The 19902-nt window shown below is 42.9% G+C and overlaps 1 protein-coding gene across 2 annotated transcripts in view; it reads left to right on the top strand.

The window, feature by feature from the left end:
* The window catches only part of GABRB3 (gamma-aminobutyric acid type A receptor subunit beta3), a 379863-nt gene that overhangs the window by 250334 nt on the left and 109627 nt on the right, over positions 1 to 19902 (top strand). For both annotated transcript variants that reach the window (XM_023539691.2, XM_064296190.1), the window contains exon 4: positions 11619 to 11839. In XM_023539691.2, coding sequence (XP_023395459.2) covers positions 11619 to 11839 — 221 coding nt within the window. The remainder of the gene's footprint in view (positions 1 to 11618; positions 11840 to 19902) is intronic.

Raw genomic sequence — 19902 nt, 5'->3', positions numbered from 1 at the left:
TTGATACACAGTCTTACTTGTGATAACAGGTAGGGTTTTCAAAAAGCACGTACGAGAGGGTGGGTGGGAGGTGAGCCCGGAAGTGCTGGGAAAGGACAGTGTTAGGGTCGTGATGGCTCAGGTCAGGTTCATGCGCTAGCTGAATGGCTAGCTTTTTGTTAGTTTTTAATAGTGCTGTAGCTGTTTTACAAATTTGTGCGTAATTTTTATTTTGTTATTTCAAAGCAAAAAAAAAAAGGGTTTATGAGAAACTGAGTGACCTGACATATTTCAGGCACAATCTTGTGTCAGTTGCATTTGACTATTGCGTAGAAGATGGGAGTTGGGGTTTGAGAAGCAGAGGGTGAAACCTGATTCTGATGGTGTTGAGGATTCTGCACTAGAGGGTTAGGCCAAGTCTTCTTGACCTGCATCCTGGAAAAATGCAGCACACTTTCCTTGGCAGCTTGGCGTGGATCAATAGGGCTGGAGGTCCAACTGGAAAAGGACAGTTCTTACCATGTGGTTAACAAACTTGCTTCCATGGTGACTGGCCATGCTGCAGAATGATGGAAGACAAAGCAGAATTTTCCAAATGCCTATCATGAGCCAAGCACTGCGTTGAGCACTGTTAGCTCAATTAACTTTGATAAAACGAGCATTTTGGTAAAGTGAGCATCTTCATTCCTATTTTTACACACGCGGTTGCTGAGGCTCGGAGTGACTAGATAACGTTCCCGAGTAAGCCGCACGGCTGATGGGTCGCAGAACAAGGATGCAGATGCAGGTGCCTGATGCTCCCCTGCTACACTACACCCAGCAAAGCTGGTAAACTGGTACAAGCTGGGAGAGCTTGCTTAGCCAAGGGCATCTCTTGTACTTGCCTGGTTCTCTTTGACAGTTGAAGTTTCGTTTTCCTCTGATACTACCATTATTTGTCCTTTGAATGTAGGTCAGTGTAGTTGTTTTGCTTGCAAACTTATTTGGCTCTAGAAAAATACCTGTGACATCTTTTCACGCATGTGAAGAAAAGCATACAGAGGTGACTGGTTCTTGTTTTGAATACATTGAGGCAGATGAAAAATTGAGACTGTGAGTCTTTTGGCAGGCATAAAGTCCATAGAAAGAGGAAACTTCTGTGACCTCCCTCTCCATTCCCACCCCAGCCTCCTCCCTGCCAGCTCCAGACTAAGTGAAATGTCCCTCCATTATATACTTCTTTGCAGTATTGGAAGAGGAAGGCCAACACATACTGAATCCTCATGCTGCACCCTCCAGCATGCTAAGCACTTTAGAATGTGTGGTAGGCAGGTTCAGCATCTGCTTCACACATAAGGTAACTGAGCTTAGGACAAGGACCCACCTTTGCCCAGCCACTAGATGGCAGCCCTGAGACTTGGACCCGTTTCACTCTGAAGCTCCTCCTCTTAATCATTATAACTCTTCTGACTAAATTCTGTGTCTCCCCTACGAATTCGTGAACTCCATAAAGGATCAGGTTAAGTCTTCCTTGTCTCTGGGTCCTAGCACCCAGCATGGTTCTTGGCCTGTGGTAGATGCTCAATGAATGCTTGAAACTAAAAGGAAGAGGGGAAGCAGAAAGAGTTGGGGCATGCATTATTGTTAGTGGAATCAACGTTGAAATCTTGTATGTCATGAAAGTCTGTGGTAGGATGAGGAATGGAGGTAATGTTGGCCATTCATGTTTAGGTCATCAAGTGGAATGGATTAGAACTTTCTAAATAAATTTTGTTAATAGGAATGCCAAGATTACCCTAGCCTAACTTTCATTTCAGAAATGCCTACAAGGAAATTGCTACCACCTAGGGCTTATATAAGCTTCTCAGAATAATTTTCCATCTTCCCTGGCCTGAGAACAACTTACCTGCAAGGTTTTGTATCATAAGCTTGCTGAACCAGATGCAAATGTAGGTGTCCTGTGGCTTTCACAGCTGCAGCTAAATATTTAAATTTGGTTTGGCGATTCCATTACTTTCTCAGGGTTAGTAAATTTTTTCTTCATTTCCTGTGCTGCTGAGGAATCTAGTCAATTATGTAACTGCAGAATAAATGAACAGTATCTCCATGTTTAAATATGTAGTCTTGTCATTTCACTGCAATAAATGCCAAGAGGTTTCCACAAGCAGAAAGAAACTTTGTTGTTCATATTTTATTGCAGTTTATTTGAAGTTGAATTATACACCTAAAGATAAGCTGAAGTTTCATTTTGTTTTTTTTTGTTGTTGTTGCTACTGGTGTTTGTATATTGTCAGGAGATTTTGAGACAGTTGACCACCTATGCAGGAATGTTTGACTTGTAAATGGCTCATACTAAGAAGGCCTGCTCCCCCAGCCCTGCAGTCAAGACCTTTCCTGGGGCAGTGAATACCAGTGGGCCTTTCCTAGCCTTCCCGAGGCAGACTGCCACCAGCATTCTCACCTCTTCCTCCTCTACCCACACTGCTACTGAGGCACACTGGGCTCCAAACTGGCTTCAAGCCACTGGTCGGGCTGGGCCAGGGTCTTACCCAGAACTATTGCTTCTGACCTTTCCATGAAGTAGAGTTTGGTGATCTGGAGTAAAACCTAGCAACCCCTTTGTCATCTTGTTTGAACAGAAAAACATTTCACAAATTCTAAACACATTATTTATAAATTGTTGAAACTCTGTCCACTAGCATTTGCTGCCACATTATACAGGCAACCTGAAGCACATAAGAACATGTATCTTGGTGAACTTTAGCATTTTTTGCTGATTGATTCTCTCTCCCTCTCTAGAGAGAAAGTGTGATTGCATGACTGGTTCTCATATCAAGAGAAACACACACTTCCTAGTATCTCTCTCTCGTCAAAAAAGAGGAAGACCCTTAAAGAGATGGATTGAAACAGTGGCTGCAACAATGAGCTCAAACATTGTTGATGACACAGGACTGGGCAATGTTTTGTTCTGTTATACATAAGGTTGCTATGAATTGGAGGTGACTCAATACACCTAACAACAACTATGTGTGTATTAAAAAAAAAAAAAAGAAAAAAAAGATGCTTTTGAGTCGATTCCATTGAATCCCAATCCTTTGGGTTACAGTGTACACTAGGACTTCTTGGTGTAGCCTAGGCATCTCGGTGATGACTATGGGTTCCCTTACATGGAAAAGAGTCTCAGATGTAGATGAACATGATAGAGCCAAGGCCCTGAGGGTCTTGGCAGATGTCTGTGGCACATCCATGCTCCCTCTGGTGACTGGTGTGTGACCTGAGATGGGAAAATGCCAAGCTTCCACCCATGGAACCCCAGTCAGGCCACGCAAGACTCCAAAGATAATTGCTCCACATAAGCCCCCACTGCTTCCTTGGCCAGGACGGGGGTTGGACTGCTGAGTGGTTCCACAGCAGAGGTGGTGGAGGTGCTGGTAACCAAGGGTCTGGGGCAAGGAAATCAGTGGGCTTCACTGAGACAATCCACATTTCAAGCCTGGGTCTGCACCATAACCAGAGCTGAACGTTCTCAGGAAGCCAGGGACGGTGAGGCTCCTGCTAACAAACACACTCAACAAAATGGGCACATCCACAAATGTGTCAAGCTGTTAACTTACAGAAGAGATATGTTATAATAGCTTGCACTATGGCAAACCTCAACCTTACTCCAAAGTATAGTCTTCTAAGATCTAGGTATATTGAATTATAACCAGAAGGGGCCTTGTGAGCCTGGTCTCCAAACCAGGACTGAAGAATCTGGGGTGGAGTGAGGAGGGTGCAGGACTCCAGCTGCAGCGGAGAACGGATTCTGGGTCTTACGGACACCCTGGCAGCTGTGGTCCCTGGGCGCTCCGATTTCCAGGCTGATGAACTTCTGCCTTCTGCCAACACATTCTAGGTGTGCTGATAGTGCCCATTGTGTCTCAGCCAAGAATCAGGGCGAGGGGACAGCCTGTCTGTCCTATGTGTGTTAGTCTAATTCATCTAACCTGCCCAATGCCAGGCATCCCCTGACATACAGGTGGTGGCTGCGCATGAGAATCTGGGCCTCACACATGCAAGGCAAGAATTCTACCACTGAACCACCACTGTCCCTGTCATTGTTGTTACACACAATGTTAACAGGAGGGCCTTCCTGAGCAATAAAAGTAGGGGTGCTCCATTTGCTGCATCCCAACTGCACAAGAGAACGGACCGAGGTTTGGACCTTTCTACTCTGTCCATTCCTTCATCTACCCATCTCTACAATGCACGGAAGTGAGGCACACCTCACTGGTATAATCATGCCACTGTCCTGGAAGGCAGAGCAGAGACAGTCATTATTTAAACACTAGTTTTTCCTTCTTCCGTTACCTATGCTCTCTCCCCTCCCAGTTCCAATCTACCCAGGTCACCTCAGTAAACACCCAAGACTCAAACTGAGAGGTGCCGCTGGCAGCCTGGAGGGGAGCACAGCACAGAGTATGACCCCAGCTATCAGGCTGTGAATCATAGCTGGGTCCCAGGGCAAACTGACATAGCCACCTTTTCTTAGGCACTCTGTTTGTGAGCCAGTCGGAAGGGAGCTCTAGGAGGAAGAGTGCTAGACTTCAGGATGCAGTCATGAAGATGCCTGTTCAGAAACCAAAGGAAGAAACAAATGGAACTCTTCTTTCTGAGTACGAGTCTAAGTTGGTGGCTTATATTCAAGTACAGGAGCCCTGGCGGTGCAGTGGTTAAGAGCTCAGCTGCTAACCAAAAGGCTGCAGTCTGAATCCACCATCCGCTCCTTGAGAACCCTATGGGGCAGTTCTGCTGTGTCCTACAGGGTTGCTATGAGTCAGAATTGACTCAGTGGCAACGGGTTTGCTTTGGGTTTTATTCAAATACAAAATCCTTCAGTTGCTACTGATAATTTATTCCCATCCCCTCGTTATGCCACCAAAACCTTGCCTGGGTGGTATAAATGCTTAAACTGAAAGGTTGGAGATTTGAATCCACCCAGAGGTACCTTGGAAGAAAGGCCTGGTGATCTACTTCTGAAAATCAGCCACTAAAACCCAACGAAGCACAGTCCTACTCTAACACAAGGTTACCATGAGTCCAAATTGACTCGATGGCAATCTTTTTTTTTTAAAAACATTAGCCAAAGTTAATGATAAGGGAAGGTGAATGTGTTTCTATCCTTTGAAGACCCATTTCCATGGTGATGCTTTACATCAAGCCTGACTGTCTCTGTTAACTTTCCAGGATCTCTCCAATCTGGGCCCAGTCTACCTGTCCTACCTTATGATTCACCCAAAGGTACTGGCCACTTCCCTTAAAGTTTTTGTCCATCTTCTCTCTTGTCCTTTGAACCCACTAATACAAAATTGATCTTCCTCACACACAGTCACTACACAGAATCCTTCAGCTGCTTTCATTGGCTACTAAACTGGTCACAGCTGTGGAATCCTGCCTTGCCCACTAGTGTGAGAACTGGCCTGGTCTATGTTTCAGCAAAACTGTACTCCTCAGTGATTCCCATTAATGCTTTAAAATCAGTGTCCCCATGAGTTTTTTTATGCTCCCTACCTGATATCTAGCTAATGGAGGTCTTATTTGAAATGTCACCATCTCTGTGAGAAACTTTAATTCATTGTGGTTTATGTGTATGTGTGGGGGGAGGGGAATCACATCGGTAGGTAATACTAGGCACAGAGCTTTGTCCATGGAAGGGCTTGGAAAAATGTTTCTGTTTCTCCTCATGCTTAGGTGCTCCCTCTCTGTCAAACTGAGCCTCTGCAGACCCCCAGACCATGTGAATTTTCTTGTCCCCTTCCCCTCCGATTTGAATGGGCCTCAGAGAAAAAAAATTTTTTTTTTTTTCAGAGCTTTAACACCTTGTTACCTGTGACCGTTGTTTTGTATGTGTTGATTTTGTCATCTCTTTATGCTTGGAAGCACCTGAAGGTTGAGTCCACATCTGCTCTTTGTCATTTCATAGTCTCTGTATTCCAGACTATTCATAGCAGTAATAGAAACCCATTTTTTGATTAGCAGAAGCTAAGAACTGCCCAATGAGCAGTGACAAGAATTCTGGATGAGACATCAGAAGACCTGTGTCCAGGATGGGTTCTAAGATGGATTTGGCATTTGCCATCTGCCTCTGTGTCTGTCTCCACTATCTAAAAATGAGGGTGTTTGAGGTCTTCACCTGAAAGCCTGAGAACCTGCAAGTTCTCTGTGTGTGGCACCAGCTAGTTTTTCCTCCCATGGCAGGAGGATTTGTTTCTTCAGCTTATATCCTTCCATGTGGAGTACAGAATGTCCTCTGAAGATTACCAGATTTTCAGACTTCATCCTTACAGACTCTAGTAGTGATTGACAAAAAAAACAAAAGAATGTCTGTTTTTCATGCCTAGCCTTCACTTTGCCTTTTCTCCACTTTATTCTCGTTGTACAAAGTACTTCGAGAAAAAAAAAAAAATCAGTAGGACCATCTTCCTAGAGATTTGCTTGTTTTGTTGGGTGGGTAGAGAGAGGAAGAGCCCCTTGGAGAGATCCAAGGCAGCGTCATGTCCCACTCCCCACCCAGCTTTTGCTTAGGCTCCACTTTTAAATAGATGTCCACACATGGATCAGTGACTTGAAATTTGTCTCCAGAAATGAAAGGTGCAGAGAGATCAAAGAAAGAGATGGGCAACTCCAGTGTGGCAGCAAAGGAGCTTTATTAGGGAGACTTACAAACTAGGTTGGGTCATGGGCAACTGCAGGACCAAAGCAGATCTCCACACCTGGCAGTGGGAGGGCAGAGGTTTCATAGTGGTGGTGGACAATAGTGGCTGTATGACAGGAGCTTACATAATGCAAACTGTAGTGAACTAGCAAACCACATGGGAGCACCCATGTTCAGCCTCACAAAGCCTATTTCCCCTTCATTCCACCCCCCAAGGGGCTGGCTGTCACAATCTGTCATGTTTTCTGTCTTGTGCCACTCCCCCTTTTGTGCTATAGCTTGAGACACCCCATTCCCTCCATGAACAGATATAGAAGCGGGATTGGCCAGGTGCTGTATGGTGCCCACACATGTGTAAGAGACAGAGAAAGTTGCTGTGTACCCAGAACAAGGGGAAGCCTTCTTCAATAAGGAGAAGGAACTGGGAAAGAGAAGGTGACCCAATTCCCACCCTCCTAATCAGAGAACGCTCTGGGCACCCTCCTAATCAGAGAATGCTCTGGGCCTAAAGCCTTTCCTTAGGCAGCCTGGATGGGGGGCATAGAGGCAGACCGTTACCCCAACAGTCCACCCCCTACTCCCATCAGGGTGTCAGAAAAAGAAGCAAAGCAATACCAAGTCCTGGTTTGCCCGTCACCCATTTTGGATATTGAACTGCATGTTCGTGACTTAGTGAGTAACTCTGGTGAATGTTATGTTGTGTATCATTTGAGGCAACATTTAGTAAGGGTTACTAGTAGGACTGTCCCAGCAGATTGATCAGGCCTCCTTACAGGAGAGATCTCAACCAGCCATTCCAGTTGTGGCTTAATCTAAGCAACTGAATAGATCAGAGGGTTCCATTTATCCACTCTTATGTTTTTATGTATGTATAACAAATCCTAATTCATTTATGTAAAAACAGCATATTTCTCCCAACATGGCACCATTATATGTACACATTTCAGTACATGTAATACAAAAACTTCCTTTCTCAGCACAATTGAACAAGGTATTACCATTGCCAGAACAGGCTAATTCAGACTTGGTGTAGTCAGTCAATGTACATTGAACTTCCTGGTCATATTCTGTAAGTTCTCAGTGTCTAGAGTAACGTGAAACTCAGTCTCAAAAGTACCGTTCTCAGAGTCAAATCATCCAGTCTCGTGCCGTTTACTTCTTTAACACACAAAGAGGGATTTCTTTTTAAAGTTGGAGCACTCTGCACAGGTAGCTTTCATACTTCAAAAGATGTTTTTCCTGAGTAGTGGAGTCAACCGTATTCATTTACCACATGATCTCGGTACACCAGATTACACATTTAGTTAGTTCACAAGGTGTCCTCCTTGTTGACAAACAGCTGGAACAATGTGGGGAGATGACTTGTCATCTCGATTCAAATGTTGACATAGCCAACAGTTGGTCTGATTGGTAGCTCTAGCAAAAAGCTTTATCACTGGGGTCTGTGGATGAGAGGCCGGTCCACCTTTGTGAGATAATCTGGGAAGAAAAAGAGACATTAACAATTCCCCTTTCCCCTCCCCTATCTTCCGTGGGACTTGAGGTGAGGGTTACCTGAGTATAACTACCCAGGATGTCTGTCCCAGTCTTAAGGCAGTCACTTCTGTGGGAGGCCAGATCTTTTGTCAGGAACAGTTGTCTACAAAAGAAACACATTTTATAGAATAAGCAGTTTGATCAAACATGGTGCAAATGAGAACTGCGCTTGCAGGGAGCTGCTGCATTAAGGCCCCAGACTGCTTGCCCAAGATGTGTAGATCAGGCTGGGGTTGTCTTGTCCCCTCCCATCAGCCATTGAAGTCTGTCCAATGAAGTGCTTAATCACCCCTATTGTTTGGGGGTGTTATAGAGTGTGAAGAGATCGTTCAAGATCTAGTAGAAGCTTCTGTATGTGATAAGAGGCCCCTGATATGATTTACCTGCCAGACTGTCCTGGCCTGTTGACTTGGAAATCTGTCCCTGAGCAGGTTTTAGCCTTGGCCAGGGTCTCATAGGCAGGTCAGCTTTTCTGTGCTGTATGGCGTTTTCTGATGATAGTGGCAGTCCATGAATGTAGACCTAGTCTAGGATGGTGTGCGTATCTCCATGGGTTGTTCTCTCTTAAATCCAGGAGGTGGTGAGTTGCACATCTCTACTGTGGCACAGAGGATGCTCCAGCCTCTGTAGTTGGTTGACAACAATGGTCTGCTCATTGGTTGTTTCCCCTTTCAGCATAGGGACTTTTCTAGTGACCATCCACACAAGTAACAAAAGCTTATCAGGAGCAGAACTGATTTTTTTTATTGATGTTCGGATGTCTCATCCCCATAGGAGCTTGCTTTATATGTCAGTCTGAGGGTTGTCAGTGTCCAGATGGAAAGGCCAGGCTATTTGTTATAGCCCACTTTACGGTTTCCATTTGCCCCACTAAAAATGGCCCTAACCTCAGCAATTCCCATTAGGACAGGGAGGCAGAAGTTTACAAAGGTGTACACTAATACATCAACATTATGAATACATAGAATAGGGGTTTGTAGGGTCCCTGAAGGGACTCATCCATAGTCAGGCTTGGGTAAGGGTCTCAGTGATGGTGACCTCAGATCCAAAAGTTTTTCTTATTGAACTTTAATTATAACATAAAGCCATTGGTCCTCCCTGATGACAGAGGAACCTACCTAGGCTTAATCCTCAGTCTTAATTATTGCTGAAACCCAGAAGATCTGGGCAAAGTTGGCAGAGCCCTCAGCCATTTGTGGAGTCGCACCTCCACCACACCAAGCTTAAGCAGGAGTTCAGCCCAGTTACCTGGTAACATGGAGGTGAGCCCTCCTGTCTGAGTTTTCTCCTTACTGTTTACCACATCAACAACTATGTTGCTGCTCGACTGTCTTGGCAGGGGAAGTTATCAGAGAATTCCAGAGAGAGTCTCTAAGGTCTCTTCAAGGCTGCTCAACACAAGATATCCTGAAGGGCTTTTTACTTCTTTTTTTTTTCCCCCTGCTGTTTTAACTCTTGCTTTGTGCTGGGTGTTAGAGGGTATTCTCAGTGGCAGAGACCTGTTTAACCCCCACCTATCTCTGATCCCATTGTTGGAGGGTTTTGAGCAATGGCTAGAAGACTGTTTCCCTAGCCCTTGAATCTCCAATCTTTATAAACCTATAGGCCAGCATTTCTAGTTGTTCATTTTGTTTCTTGATGCAGCTGCTCAGTACTTGTCAGTCATGGCTACACATAACTGCCACACATCCCTTTTCAGTTGCAACTCTTCCTGTAAAGCTGTTTTGTGCACTTGAGCAGCTGGCTGGGCTTCGGTGGCCAGCCAATCAGCAAGGAGAAGCAGCCATTCCATGGCCACTACTGCTGTCTTATCTCCTTTTCCACACTTATGAAGACACATGTCTGCCCACAACTGGGCTCTGTCACTTGGCATTTTCTGGGTGTCCCTGTACTCTGGCATGCCCAAGACTTTCCCTACAGAAAGATATGGGCCAGACCTCCCTACTGGAAGGTCACTGGTCAGTCAGGAATTTTCCCCACCAAAAGGCATATGGGTCAGACCTCCCCACATGGAACTTGCTGGCCAACTGAGACTTCCCCCACAGAAAAGCATACAGGCCAGATCTCCCCACATAGAGGTCACTGGCTGACCCAGTTTTTCCTTTGCAGATTTCTCACTCCCACTTGGCATTTCCTGGTTCTCCTGTCTGGGTCGCTGATTGATCAGGCATGGGCCAGTGACTTGAAATTTGTCTCCAAAAAACGGAGGGTGCAGAAAGACCAAAGAAAGAGGAGGGCAACTCCAGTGTGTCAGTCAAGGAGCTTTATTAGGGAGACTTACACACAAGGCCATGTCCTGGGGGTTGCAGAACCAAAGCAGATCTCTGGACACTGTAGTGGGAGGGCAGAGGTTTTATAGTGGTGGTGAACAATAGTCACTCCATGCCAGGGGTTTATATAAGAATTCAAACTGTAGTGACCTAGTGGACCACATGGGAGTGCTCATGTTCAGCTTGACAAAATCTATTTCCCCTTCAGTTCACTGTCCCACGCCAAGGCCAGCTCTTAGAATCTGGCACATTTTCTCTCTTGAGCCTCTACCCCCCTTGTGTCATAGTACAGGAGAACTCATTTCCTCCCCACCAGGAACAGATATAAAAGTGGGGTTGTCCAGGTGCCATATGGCACCCATGCATGTGCAAGAGACAAAGAAAGTTACTGTGTACCCAGAACAGGGGGAAGCCTTCTGCGACAGGGAGAAGGAACTGGGAGAGAAAAGGGAACCCAGTTCCTAGCCTCCTTACCAGAGAATGCACTGGGCCCAAGGCCTTTTTTTAGGCAGTCTGGATGGGAGGCATAGAGGGAGACCATTCCCCAATATCAGACTAATAATGTCACCATCTCTTGGTGACACGATGGCCTAGCCAGTGTGGACATGGCTGTGGCATGCTGGAAGAAAAGAAAATATGAAGGATGGGGCATTAGAAGACCTGCAGCTACTGCTCTCCACTGGATGCATATTTATAACCCCACAGAGGGCAGAATGAGAAGAAAGTGGCTAAAGTTGCAAAGAGAGAGATTGTGAGTAGAGCTCATCTCTCTTGGGTGGTTGATGAACATGTCTACCTGGTAATAGATGAGGGCCAATGTGACCACTCCTGTTCCTGGCCAGCAACCTGATTTTACAGTGACATGTGTTTTGGCCTTTACTCTATATAAAAATATGGTTACCTCTTAAATGCCAATTTATCTAGTCTGGTTCCTACCCAAATAAAACACTGAATTTATGTACACCCGAGATACACCTATGAAGCCCATTATCTGTATTCACAAGAAAGCCACTTCTGCTTCCTACCCTGCCTACAAAGGGCCCCTGCCTCTCCTAGGAATTCACTGGAGAGCTCAGACTCCAACTTGGATTTGGGAACCCATGAGGGGAACATACCTATAGGTGAGTACAACCTGATGTTTTTCTTTCTTTTTTTCCCAGGACTACACCTTAACCATGTATTTCCAACAATATTGGAGAGACAAGAGGCTTGCCTATTCGGGGATCCCTCTCAACCTCACATTGGACAATCGAGTGGCTGACCAGCTCTGGGTGCCTGACACATACTTTTTAAATGACAAAAAGTCATTTGTGCATGGGGTGACGGTGAAGAACCGCATGATCCGCCTACACCCCGACGGGACAGTGCTCTACGGGCTCAGGTAGGCCTGCCACCCACAGTGCCACTCCGTGGCCTCGCTGGCTGTGAATTTCTCACAGAAATGATTGAAGTAAGTGAGCTGGTCTGCAGACTAATTAGGAAACATCCATGAGACACTGTGAGCTTTGCAGGAAAAAAAAATCTCAGAAATATTCTATTTGGAGCATCACTGCCACTATAAATAGTCATTTGAGCCATTGAACACCAGCTTCCTTGGGCTGGTTTTATCTAATTTGGTCTCCATATCTGAGAACACAGACTCCCTCAGGACGGAGTTCCTATGACATAAAAAAAAGAGAAAAAAAAATATTATAATGTTATAAAATATATATATATATATTTTTTTTTTTATAACATAGCCTATAATTAATACTGCCCTGACACTGCAGAGGCTTTCAGTAATGCTCTCCAAAGCTATTTGAACAGTTGAAAAAAAATCTGTTGTGTGGACAGAGTGTGGTCTCCATTGAGCCTTGTAGAGGATGGTGTCACTGATATTTATGGGAAAGCCCAAAGGAATGGGAGGCTTCCTGATGAGAACATCTCTCACCCTAGCCTCCTGTTACTTGGGTAGGAAATGAGGCTGCTGTCCTGAGCCCAGAGGAACTCCTGGGCTTTCCTGGTGACCAGGTCCCTCACCTGGACACCCCACCCCTGCTGTGGTTATTTTGAATATCACCCTTGCTAAATGGCACTCTTTCTTAAAGGCCTTCTCCTCTTTTGCATTGATTTTGCAATCATTTTTTGTTTGTTTTATAATTGTATTTAGGGTTTGGAGTGTGTATATGTGTGTGTCTCTTTCTTGATCTCCTGGCCTTCTAGCAATTGGCCACAGTTTTGAGTGGGGCATATAGGAGTATCTTGGGGGAAATATTTTTCTCAACATATTTTGAGTCCATGGCCTTTCAAATAAAATGCCAATAAAAATGCCAATGCCAATAGCTATATGTAAATTCATAACAGCATTGTATACTTAAATCCAAATCACTAATTTTCAGTACCTCATGATGAGTAAATGATTTAACATCACCTTAAACAGAAAATATTGACAGTATAGAATGACAGCTGGAATTTCAGCAAGACCAGACTTTTTTTAAGTATAAGAGAAAAAAGTGGCATATGTCAACCGAAGTGTGGTGTTACTTTTAAAAGAATATAGTCTGAAGTTTCTCTAGGACAATTTCAGCATTTTGCTATATCTTGGACTGAAAATGAAAGATGTGGTTGGCAAACTTCTGAAGGTTCTGACAAGTACTTCAATTGTATAAAAGATTATGTAGAAGTCTGTGAGCATGGAGTGAAGAGCCATGTCCTTAATTTATCTGCCTGGGGAGAGAGAAGAAAAAAGAAGCAGCTTCCTCTGTGTGTGTGTGTGCGTGTGTGTGTGTGTGTGTATGTGTGTGTGTGTGTAACAGGGGAAGATAAAAAAGAAGCACATACCAATAAAAATAAAGAAGCACATACCAATAAAAATAAAGCTAGGACTTTTTGACTGTTTACACAAAATTACCATTTGGGTTCACTCCATTTTCACATTTTTGTATTCTTTATTTTCTTATGAGAGGCAGAATACATTAGTATGTCTCTGTTAAAAGCAAAGAACTCCAACTCTATTGCATAGAATTATATAATATTGTCTTAGTTATCTAGTGCTGCTATAACAAAATACCACAAGTGGATGGCTTTAACAAAGAGAAATTTATTTTCTCACAGCAAAGTAAGCTAAAAGTCCAAAATCAGGGTGTCAGCTCAGGGGAAGGCTTTCTCTCTCTGTTGGCCTTCTCATCAGTCTTCCCCCAGACTAGGAGCTTCTTGGTGCAGGGACCCCAGGTCCAAAGGACGTGCTGTTCTCCCATCATTGCTTTCTTGCTGGTATGAGGTCCCCCAACTCTCTGCTTTCTTCCCTCTCCTTTTATCTCTTGAGAGATAAAAGGTGGTGCAGACCACATCCCAGGGAAACTCCCTTTACATTGGATCAGGGAGATAACCTAAGTAAGGGTGGTGTTACAATCCCACCCTAATCCTCTTAACATAAAATTACAATCACAAAATGGAGGATAACCACAGAATACGGGGAACCATCATCACCCAGCCAATTGATACATACATTTTTTGGGTGACGTAATTCAGTCCATGACAAATATGTATGAAACCACTGTAATAAATTTCCAAATGTCCATTTAGACATGTTGGATTTAGCACCATATAGCAGATAAGAGTAAGAAAGACCAAGAGGGAAAAAAAAAAGTATACATATATATAAAAGTATAGCTACATAAAAGGTATCTTTAGTTAATACTCTGCTGATATACTTCTGTATAAAAGTTAAATAATAATCTAATAATAATCCATGGGAAACTTTCAGTAATAATAAGTATCCTTTTGGTAAATAAGCACCTTGGTGTGGACGGTGCCTCTTCAAGAGCCAGGAGGAGAGGTCTGGCGCAGCTGTGCTTTTTAAGTGGGTTAGACTCCACATGGCAGAAAGTTTGTGGAGAGTTGGAGTTGCTGCTGCTACCCTACCTGTAAGGAGCTGCTGATAGACGTCCTCCCCAGTAGAATTACCTTCCTGATGTTGGACTGGCTGTATCCGTGAGACCTGAAGGTTGAATTTTTCTCACTGCTGGATACAGAATTGACATTTCAAGTGAATGTCAACCCTTTCCTGTCAGAAGTCCAGCAGTTGGGAATTGATGGAATTGGCCACCACCATCCATTCAGCAGTAGCCTGCACTATGGGCCAGTCAATGCCCAGCTCCTCTGGGCTGCTTTTTTTGTTTCACATCCAGCACTTGCAGTCACAGGATCAGTGAAAACTTTTCATTTCTCTTGGAGAAATGAATATCACTGGCCATTGATAAGCAGTCCATCATGTGGGTTCATACATCACCTCAGCCCTATTCTGGGAAGCCATTAATTCATAACACTGATTACTCTGCAGAAGGAGTTGAGGACTACTCACACAGATACTTGAGAGTGATCTTTTTCTCCTGGTGACAAAAGGTTGTTCGAAGTCATGAAGCATTTTTTCTACCCTCTCATAGCCCCTTGAGCTTGAAACTTGTGCTAACACTAACTGCTTCTTTACCAGCTTGAGTACAACTGGGTGAGACAATAAACAGCTTCCTTCACAGGTCCAAGTCACCACATGATGAAAGGGAGTGTTCTGTATAGGGCATGCATACCATCCTAAAATAAAATTCAAGTTCTTTGAAAAAATCCTTTGGAAGAGCTTGGCTGACTACGAGGCTCATGGGCCTTGGTCTCTTTGAGGAGGGTCCCATCACAGCCTTCCAACTGTTGGCAACTCAGTTCTGAAGTTGCTCCCTGTCTGTGAGAAGGTGGAGGCATAACCACTCCCCAGTCTTTCTTCATCAATCTACTGGTCACTTGAGGTTTATACCATGCATACTGTATCTTCAGGCCTTTTCTCTGGTTGATGCCAGCAATTGGTAAGAGGTTCACAAAATACTTTTTTTTTTTCCTCCAAAAACTCCTTGGAGCCTGAGGTTGAGTCATCTTCACCAAAACAATGTAGTCAAAGTTTGCCTGAGAAGTTCATTGCAACTTTTTGGACAATGTATTGTAGTTTGTTTAAAATTGTTAGAGTTGTAATTCCCATACTTAAAAGGTTGATTGTAGTATTGAAATGAAGCTAGAAACACATTTGAGAAAATTTTAATTAAATCATCTAATGGTTTTACTACCATCTTATTCCAAAACTGCATTTTTTACGGTGGTTCTGATCAAATACCTTTTGCCCCCAGAAAAGCCATAAAAGCTCACAGAGATGTAAAGGCCCCCATAATTTGAATACAGGTGTGCTTGATTTTTTACTACCTCACATTTACTTGTATGTATTGAGGTTTGAACCCACCAGCCACTCCATGAGGGAAAGATGTGGCAATCTGCTTCCATAAAGATTACAGCCTCGGAAGCCCTGTGGGGCAGTTCTACTTTGTTCTGTAGGGTCCCTATGAGTTGGAATTGACTTGACGGCATTGAGTTTGGGTTTGAAGTAAATAATACATTGATAAATTGTTTTCCGAAAGGGATTATGTCAGTTTTTACTCCCACCAACAATAAAGTACATCTTAGCTTTATGATGGTGACACCTGCTTTGGGTTTTCTCATTACTTCATCTACTGTAAAAACTGATTCATTTACTCCATATGTGCTCTACACCACACCAAGGGACTGAACAAGGCTGAGGAGAATCACTGGTCTGGCTGTAAATTGACATCCATAAATTTCTCTACCATTCCCAAACCTGTCCATTCTTCTTATTTAGGACCCTTTCACACCTTCCCTTCACACTTCCCTCCTTACTCTCAGTAGATGACATTACCTTGTCTGAAAACAGACAAATGTCTTCATATTCCCATTTCCAAAGAGACCAACCGTTGCTCATTCTATGCCTTGACCTTGTTTTAGGAGACAGCTTCCCCACAGCAACCTCCTTCTAGTCGAAGATTTGGTAATTGCAGTTCTCACCCCTCTCTCTCTACCATTGTCCTTCTCCCTCATCATGCTTCCAGGATGCACACCTTCCTTCTGCTGAAGCAGTATAAGAATGTCCCCATCTTAGAACCTTTGCACTTGCTCCTTCCTGGATGTACAGTACTCTGTTTCTAGATATTCCTGGTTTGGGCATCATAATGTAACTGTGTAATTGAGGACAGCTCTTCTCTGATCATCTATCCACTTTCTACTACGTTACCTTGTTTTATTGTTATCACAGCACTTATCCAGATCTGACCTTGTCAGTTTACTGCATTTCTCATTTATTAACATTTTACTTCCATCTGTGATGTTGGGGTATCCACTGGGAGAATAGCAGCTCTTTGAGAAAAGGGCTGTTTCTGTCTCGTTCGTTGTTCTGTTTCCAACATCTAGAGTACTGCCTGATGAAGAAAAAAAAAAGTATTGTAGGAGGATTAAATTTGAATTCCAATTATTTTTTCTGTAGTATTAGTACTTTCATATTTACGTTGAGATTTTTTATTCCATCATGGTTTATTTCAGTGTAGGATGTGAGATATCCAATTTTTTGTCCTCAAACGATTAGCTATTTGTCCCAAAATTTAATGGGTTTATTCTTTTACATGAACATTAGAATTATTTATTTTCTCAGATACCTAAAAATATCAGCTTGAAACTACGATTGGATACTAATTAAAACTTACTTCAGGAAGAAAAGATGTCATACCATATTCAGTCTTTCTTACCTGACATATTGTGGCTGCATTCATTCTTATTTTTGTTTATGACTTTTAGTAAAGTTTTGTCATTTTCTCATAGACAGCCACTTGATAAGGCCATTTCTTTCTTTTCTTTTTTTTTTTTAGTTTTTTTGGAAATAATATTTTATTGTGTTTTTGGTGAACGTTTACATGGCAATTTAGGTTCTCATTCAATAATTTCTACACAGGTTGTTCAGTGATATTGGTTACATTCTTCACAATGCATGAACATTCTCATTATTTCCATTCTAGTTGTTCAGTTTCCATTCATGTAGTTTCCCTGCCCCATTACATTCTTATCTTTGCTATAAAGTAGTTGTTGACTGTTTGGTCTGAACTGATATAGTTTTTTTTGTTGTTTTTTTTTTAATTTCATTGTGATTTAGGTGAAAGGTTACAGCACAAATTAGTTTTTCATTAAAAAATTTACACCCAAATTGTTTCGTAACATTGGTTTCAATTGCTATAATGTGTCAGCACTCTCTCCCTTTCCCTTTCCACTCCAGGTTCCCCATGTCCATTCTTCCAGTTTTCCTGTCCCTTCCTGTCCCTCCTTCTCTTTTTACTCTTGGTGAAGTCTTTTATGAGCATAAGTGTTCAATTTTTAGGAGCTCCCGGTTACCTGGTTTATCTTTTGATGTTTCTGCATTGTTAATTATAGTTTGTATTGTATTTATGCCATGTATTAGGGGCCCTAGCATTGTCCCTATTTTTTCTTCCATGATCTTTATCATTTTAAGTTTTATATTTAGGCCTTTGATCTATTTTGAGTTAGTTTTTGTGTATGGTGTGAGATATGGGTCTTGTTTCATTTTTTTACAGATGGACATCCAGTTTTGTCAGCACCATTTGGTAGAAAGACCTTCTTTTCCCCATTTAATGGACTTTGGCACTTAGTCAAATATCAGCTGACCATAGGTCACCCTCAGCAAGCAAGGTTGTGTCATCTGCGTAATGCAGGTTGTTAATGTCTTCCTCCAATCCTGATGCCTCATTGTTCCTCTTCATATAGTCTAGATTCTCATATTATTTGCTCAGCACACAGATTGAATAGGTATGGTGAAAGGATACAACCTTGACGCACACCTTTCCTGACTTTAAACCACTCAGTATCCCCTTGCTGTGTCTGAGCACCTACCTCTTGATCTATGTACAGGTTCCTCATGAGTACAATTAAGTGCTCTGGAATTCCCATTCTTTGTAATGTTATCCATAATTTGTTATGATCCACACAGTCGAGTGCCTTTGCTTGGTCAGTAAAACACAGGTAAACACCCTTCTGGTATTCTCTGCTTTCAGCCAGGATCCTTCTGACATCAGCAATGATATCCCTGGTTCCACGTCCTCTTCTGAATCTGGCCTGAATTTCTGGAAGTTACCTGTTGATATACTTCTCCAGCTGCTTTTAAATGATCTTCAGCAAAATTTTGCTTTTGCGTGATGGTAATTATGTTGTTTGATAATTTCTGAATTCAGTTGGATCCCCTTTCTTGGGAATAGGCATAAATATGGATCTCTTCCAGTCAGTTGGCCAGGTAGCTGTCTTTCATATTTCTTGGTATAGACAAGTGAGCACTTTCAGTGCTGCATCCATTTGTTGATATATGTCAGTTGTTATTCCGTCAATTCCTGGAGCCTTGTTTTTCGTCAGTGCCTTCAGCACAGGTTGGACTTCTTCCTTCAGTATAATTGGTTCCTGATCATATGCTACCTCTTGAAATGGTTGAGTGTCAACTAATTCTTTTTGGTATAATGACTGTGTATTCCTTCCATTCTCTTTTGATGCTTTCTTCTTCATTTAATATTTTCCCCATAGAATCCTTCACTATTCCAACTCGAGTCTTGAATTTTTTTTTTCAGTTCTTTCAGCTTGAGAAATGCTGAGCGTGTTCTTCCCTTTTGGTTTTCTGTCTCCAGCTCTTTGCACATGTCATTATAATAGTTTACTTTGTCTTTTTGAGCCACCCTTTGAAATCTTCTTTTCAGTTCTTTTACTTCATCATTCTTCCTTTTGCTTTAGCTACTCGACGTCGAGAGCAAGTTTTAGAGCCTCCTCTGACATCCACCTTGGTCTTTTCTTTCTTTCCTGTCTTTTCAATGACCTTTTGGTTTCTTCATGTGTGATACCCTTGATGTCATTCCACAACTCCTCTGGTCTTTGGTCATTAGTATTCAACATGTCAAATCTATTCTTGAGATGGTTTCTAAATTCAGGTGAGATATACTCAAGGTTGTTGTCTTAGTCATCTAGTGCTGCTGTAACAGAAATACCACAGGTAGATGGCTTTAACAAAGAGAAGTTTATTCTCTCACAGTCTAGTAGGCTAGAAGTCTGAATTCAGGTGCCAGCTCCAGGAGAAGTCTTTCTCTTTCTGTCGGCTCTGAAGGAAGGTCCTTGTCTTCAGTCTTCCCTTGGTCTGGAAGCATCTCAGCATAGGAACCTCAGGTCCAAAGCACATGCTCTGCTCCTGGTGCTGCTTTCTTGGTGGTATAATGTCCCCCAACTCTCTGCTTGCTTCCCTTTCCTTTTATCTCAAGAGATAAAAGGTGGTGTAGGCCACACCCCAGGGAATCTCCCTTTATTTTGGATCAGGTTGGTGACTTGAGTAAGGGTGGTGTTACAACCCGACCCTAATCCTCTTAATATAATATTACAGTCACAAACTGGAGGACAACCACACAATACTGGGAATCATGGCCTAACCAAGGTGATACACACATTTTTGCAGGGACATAATTCAATCCATGACAGTCGTATTTTGGCTCTCATGGACTTGCGCTGATTTTCTTCAGTTTCATCTTGAACTTGCATATGAGCAAT

Source organism: Loxodonta africana, chromosome 13 (assembly GCF_030014295.1).
Source record: "Loxodonta africana isolate mLoxAfr1 chromosome 13, mLoxAfr1.hap2, whole genome shotgun sequence".
In the NCBI taxonomy this organism is placed as follows: domain Eukaryota; kingdom Metazoa; phylum Chordata; class Mammalia; order Proboscidea; family Elephantidae; genus Loxodonta; species Loxodonta africana.
The sequence above is the reverse complement of the archived record's forward strand: the minus strand, read 5'-3'. Positions and strand labels throughout refer to the sequence as shown.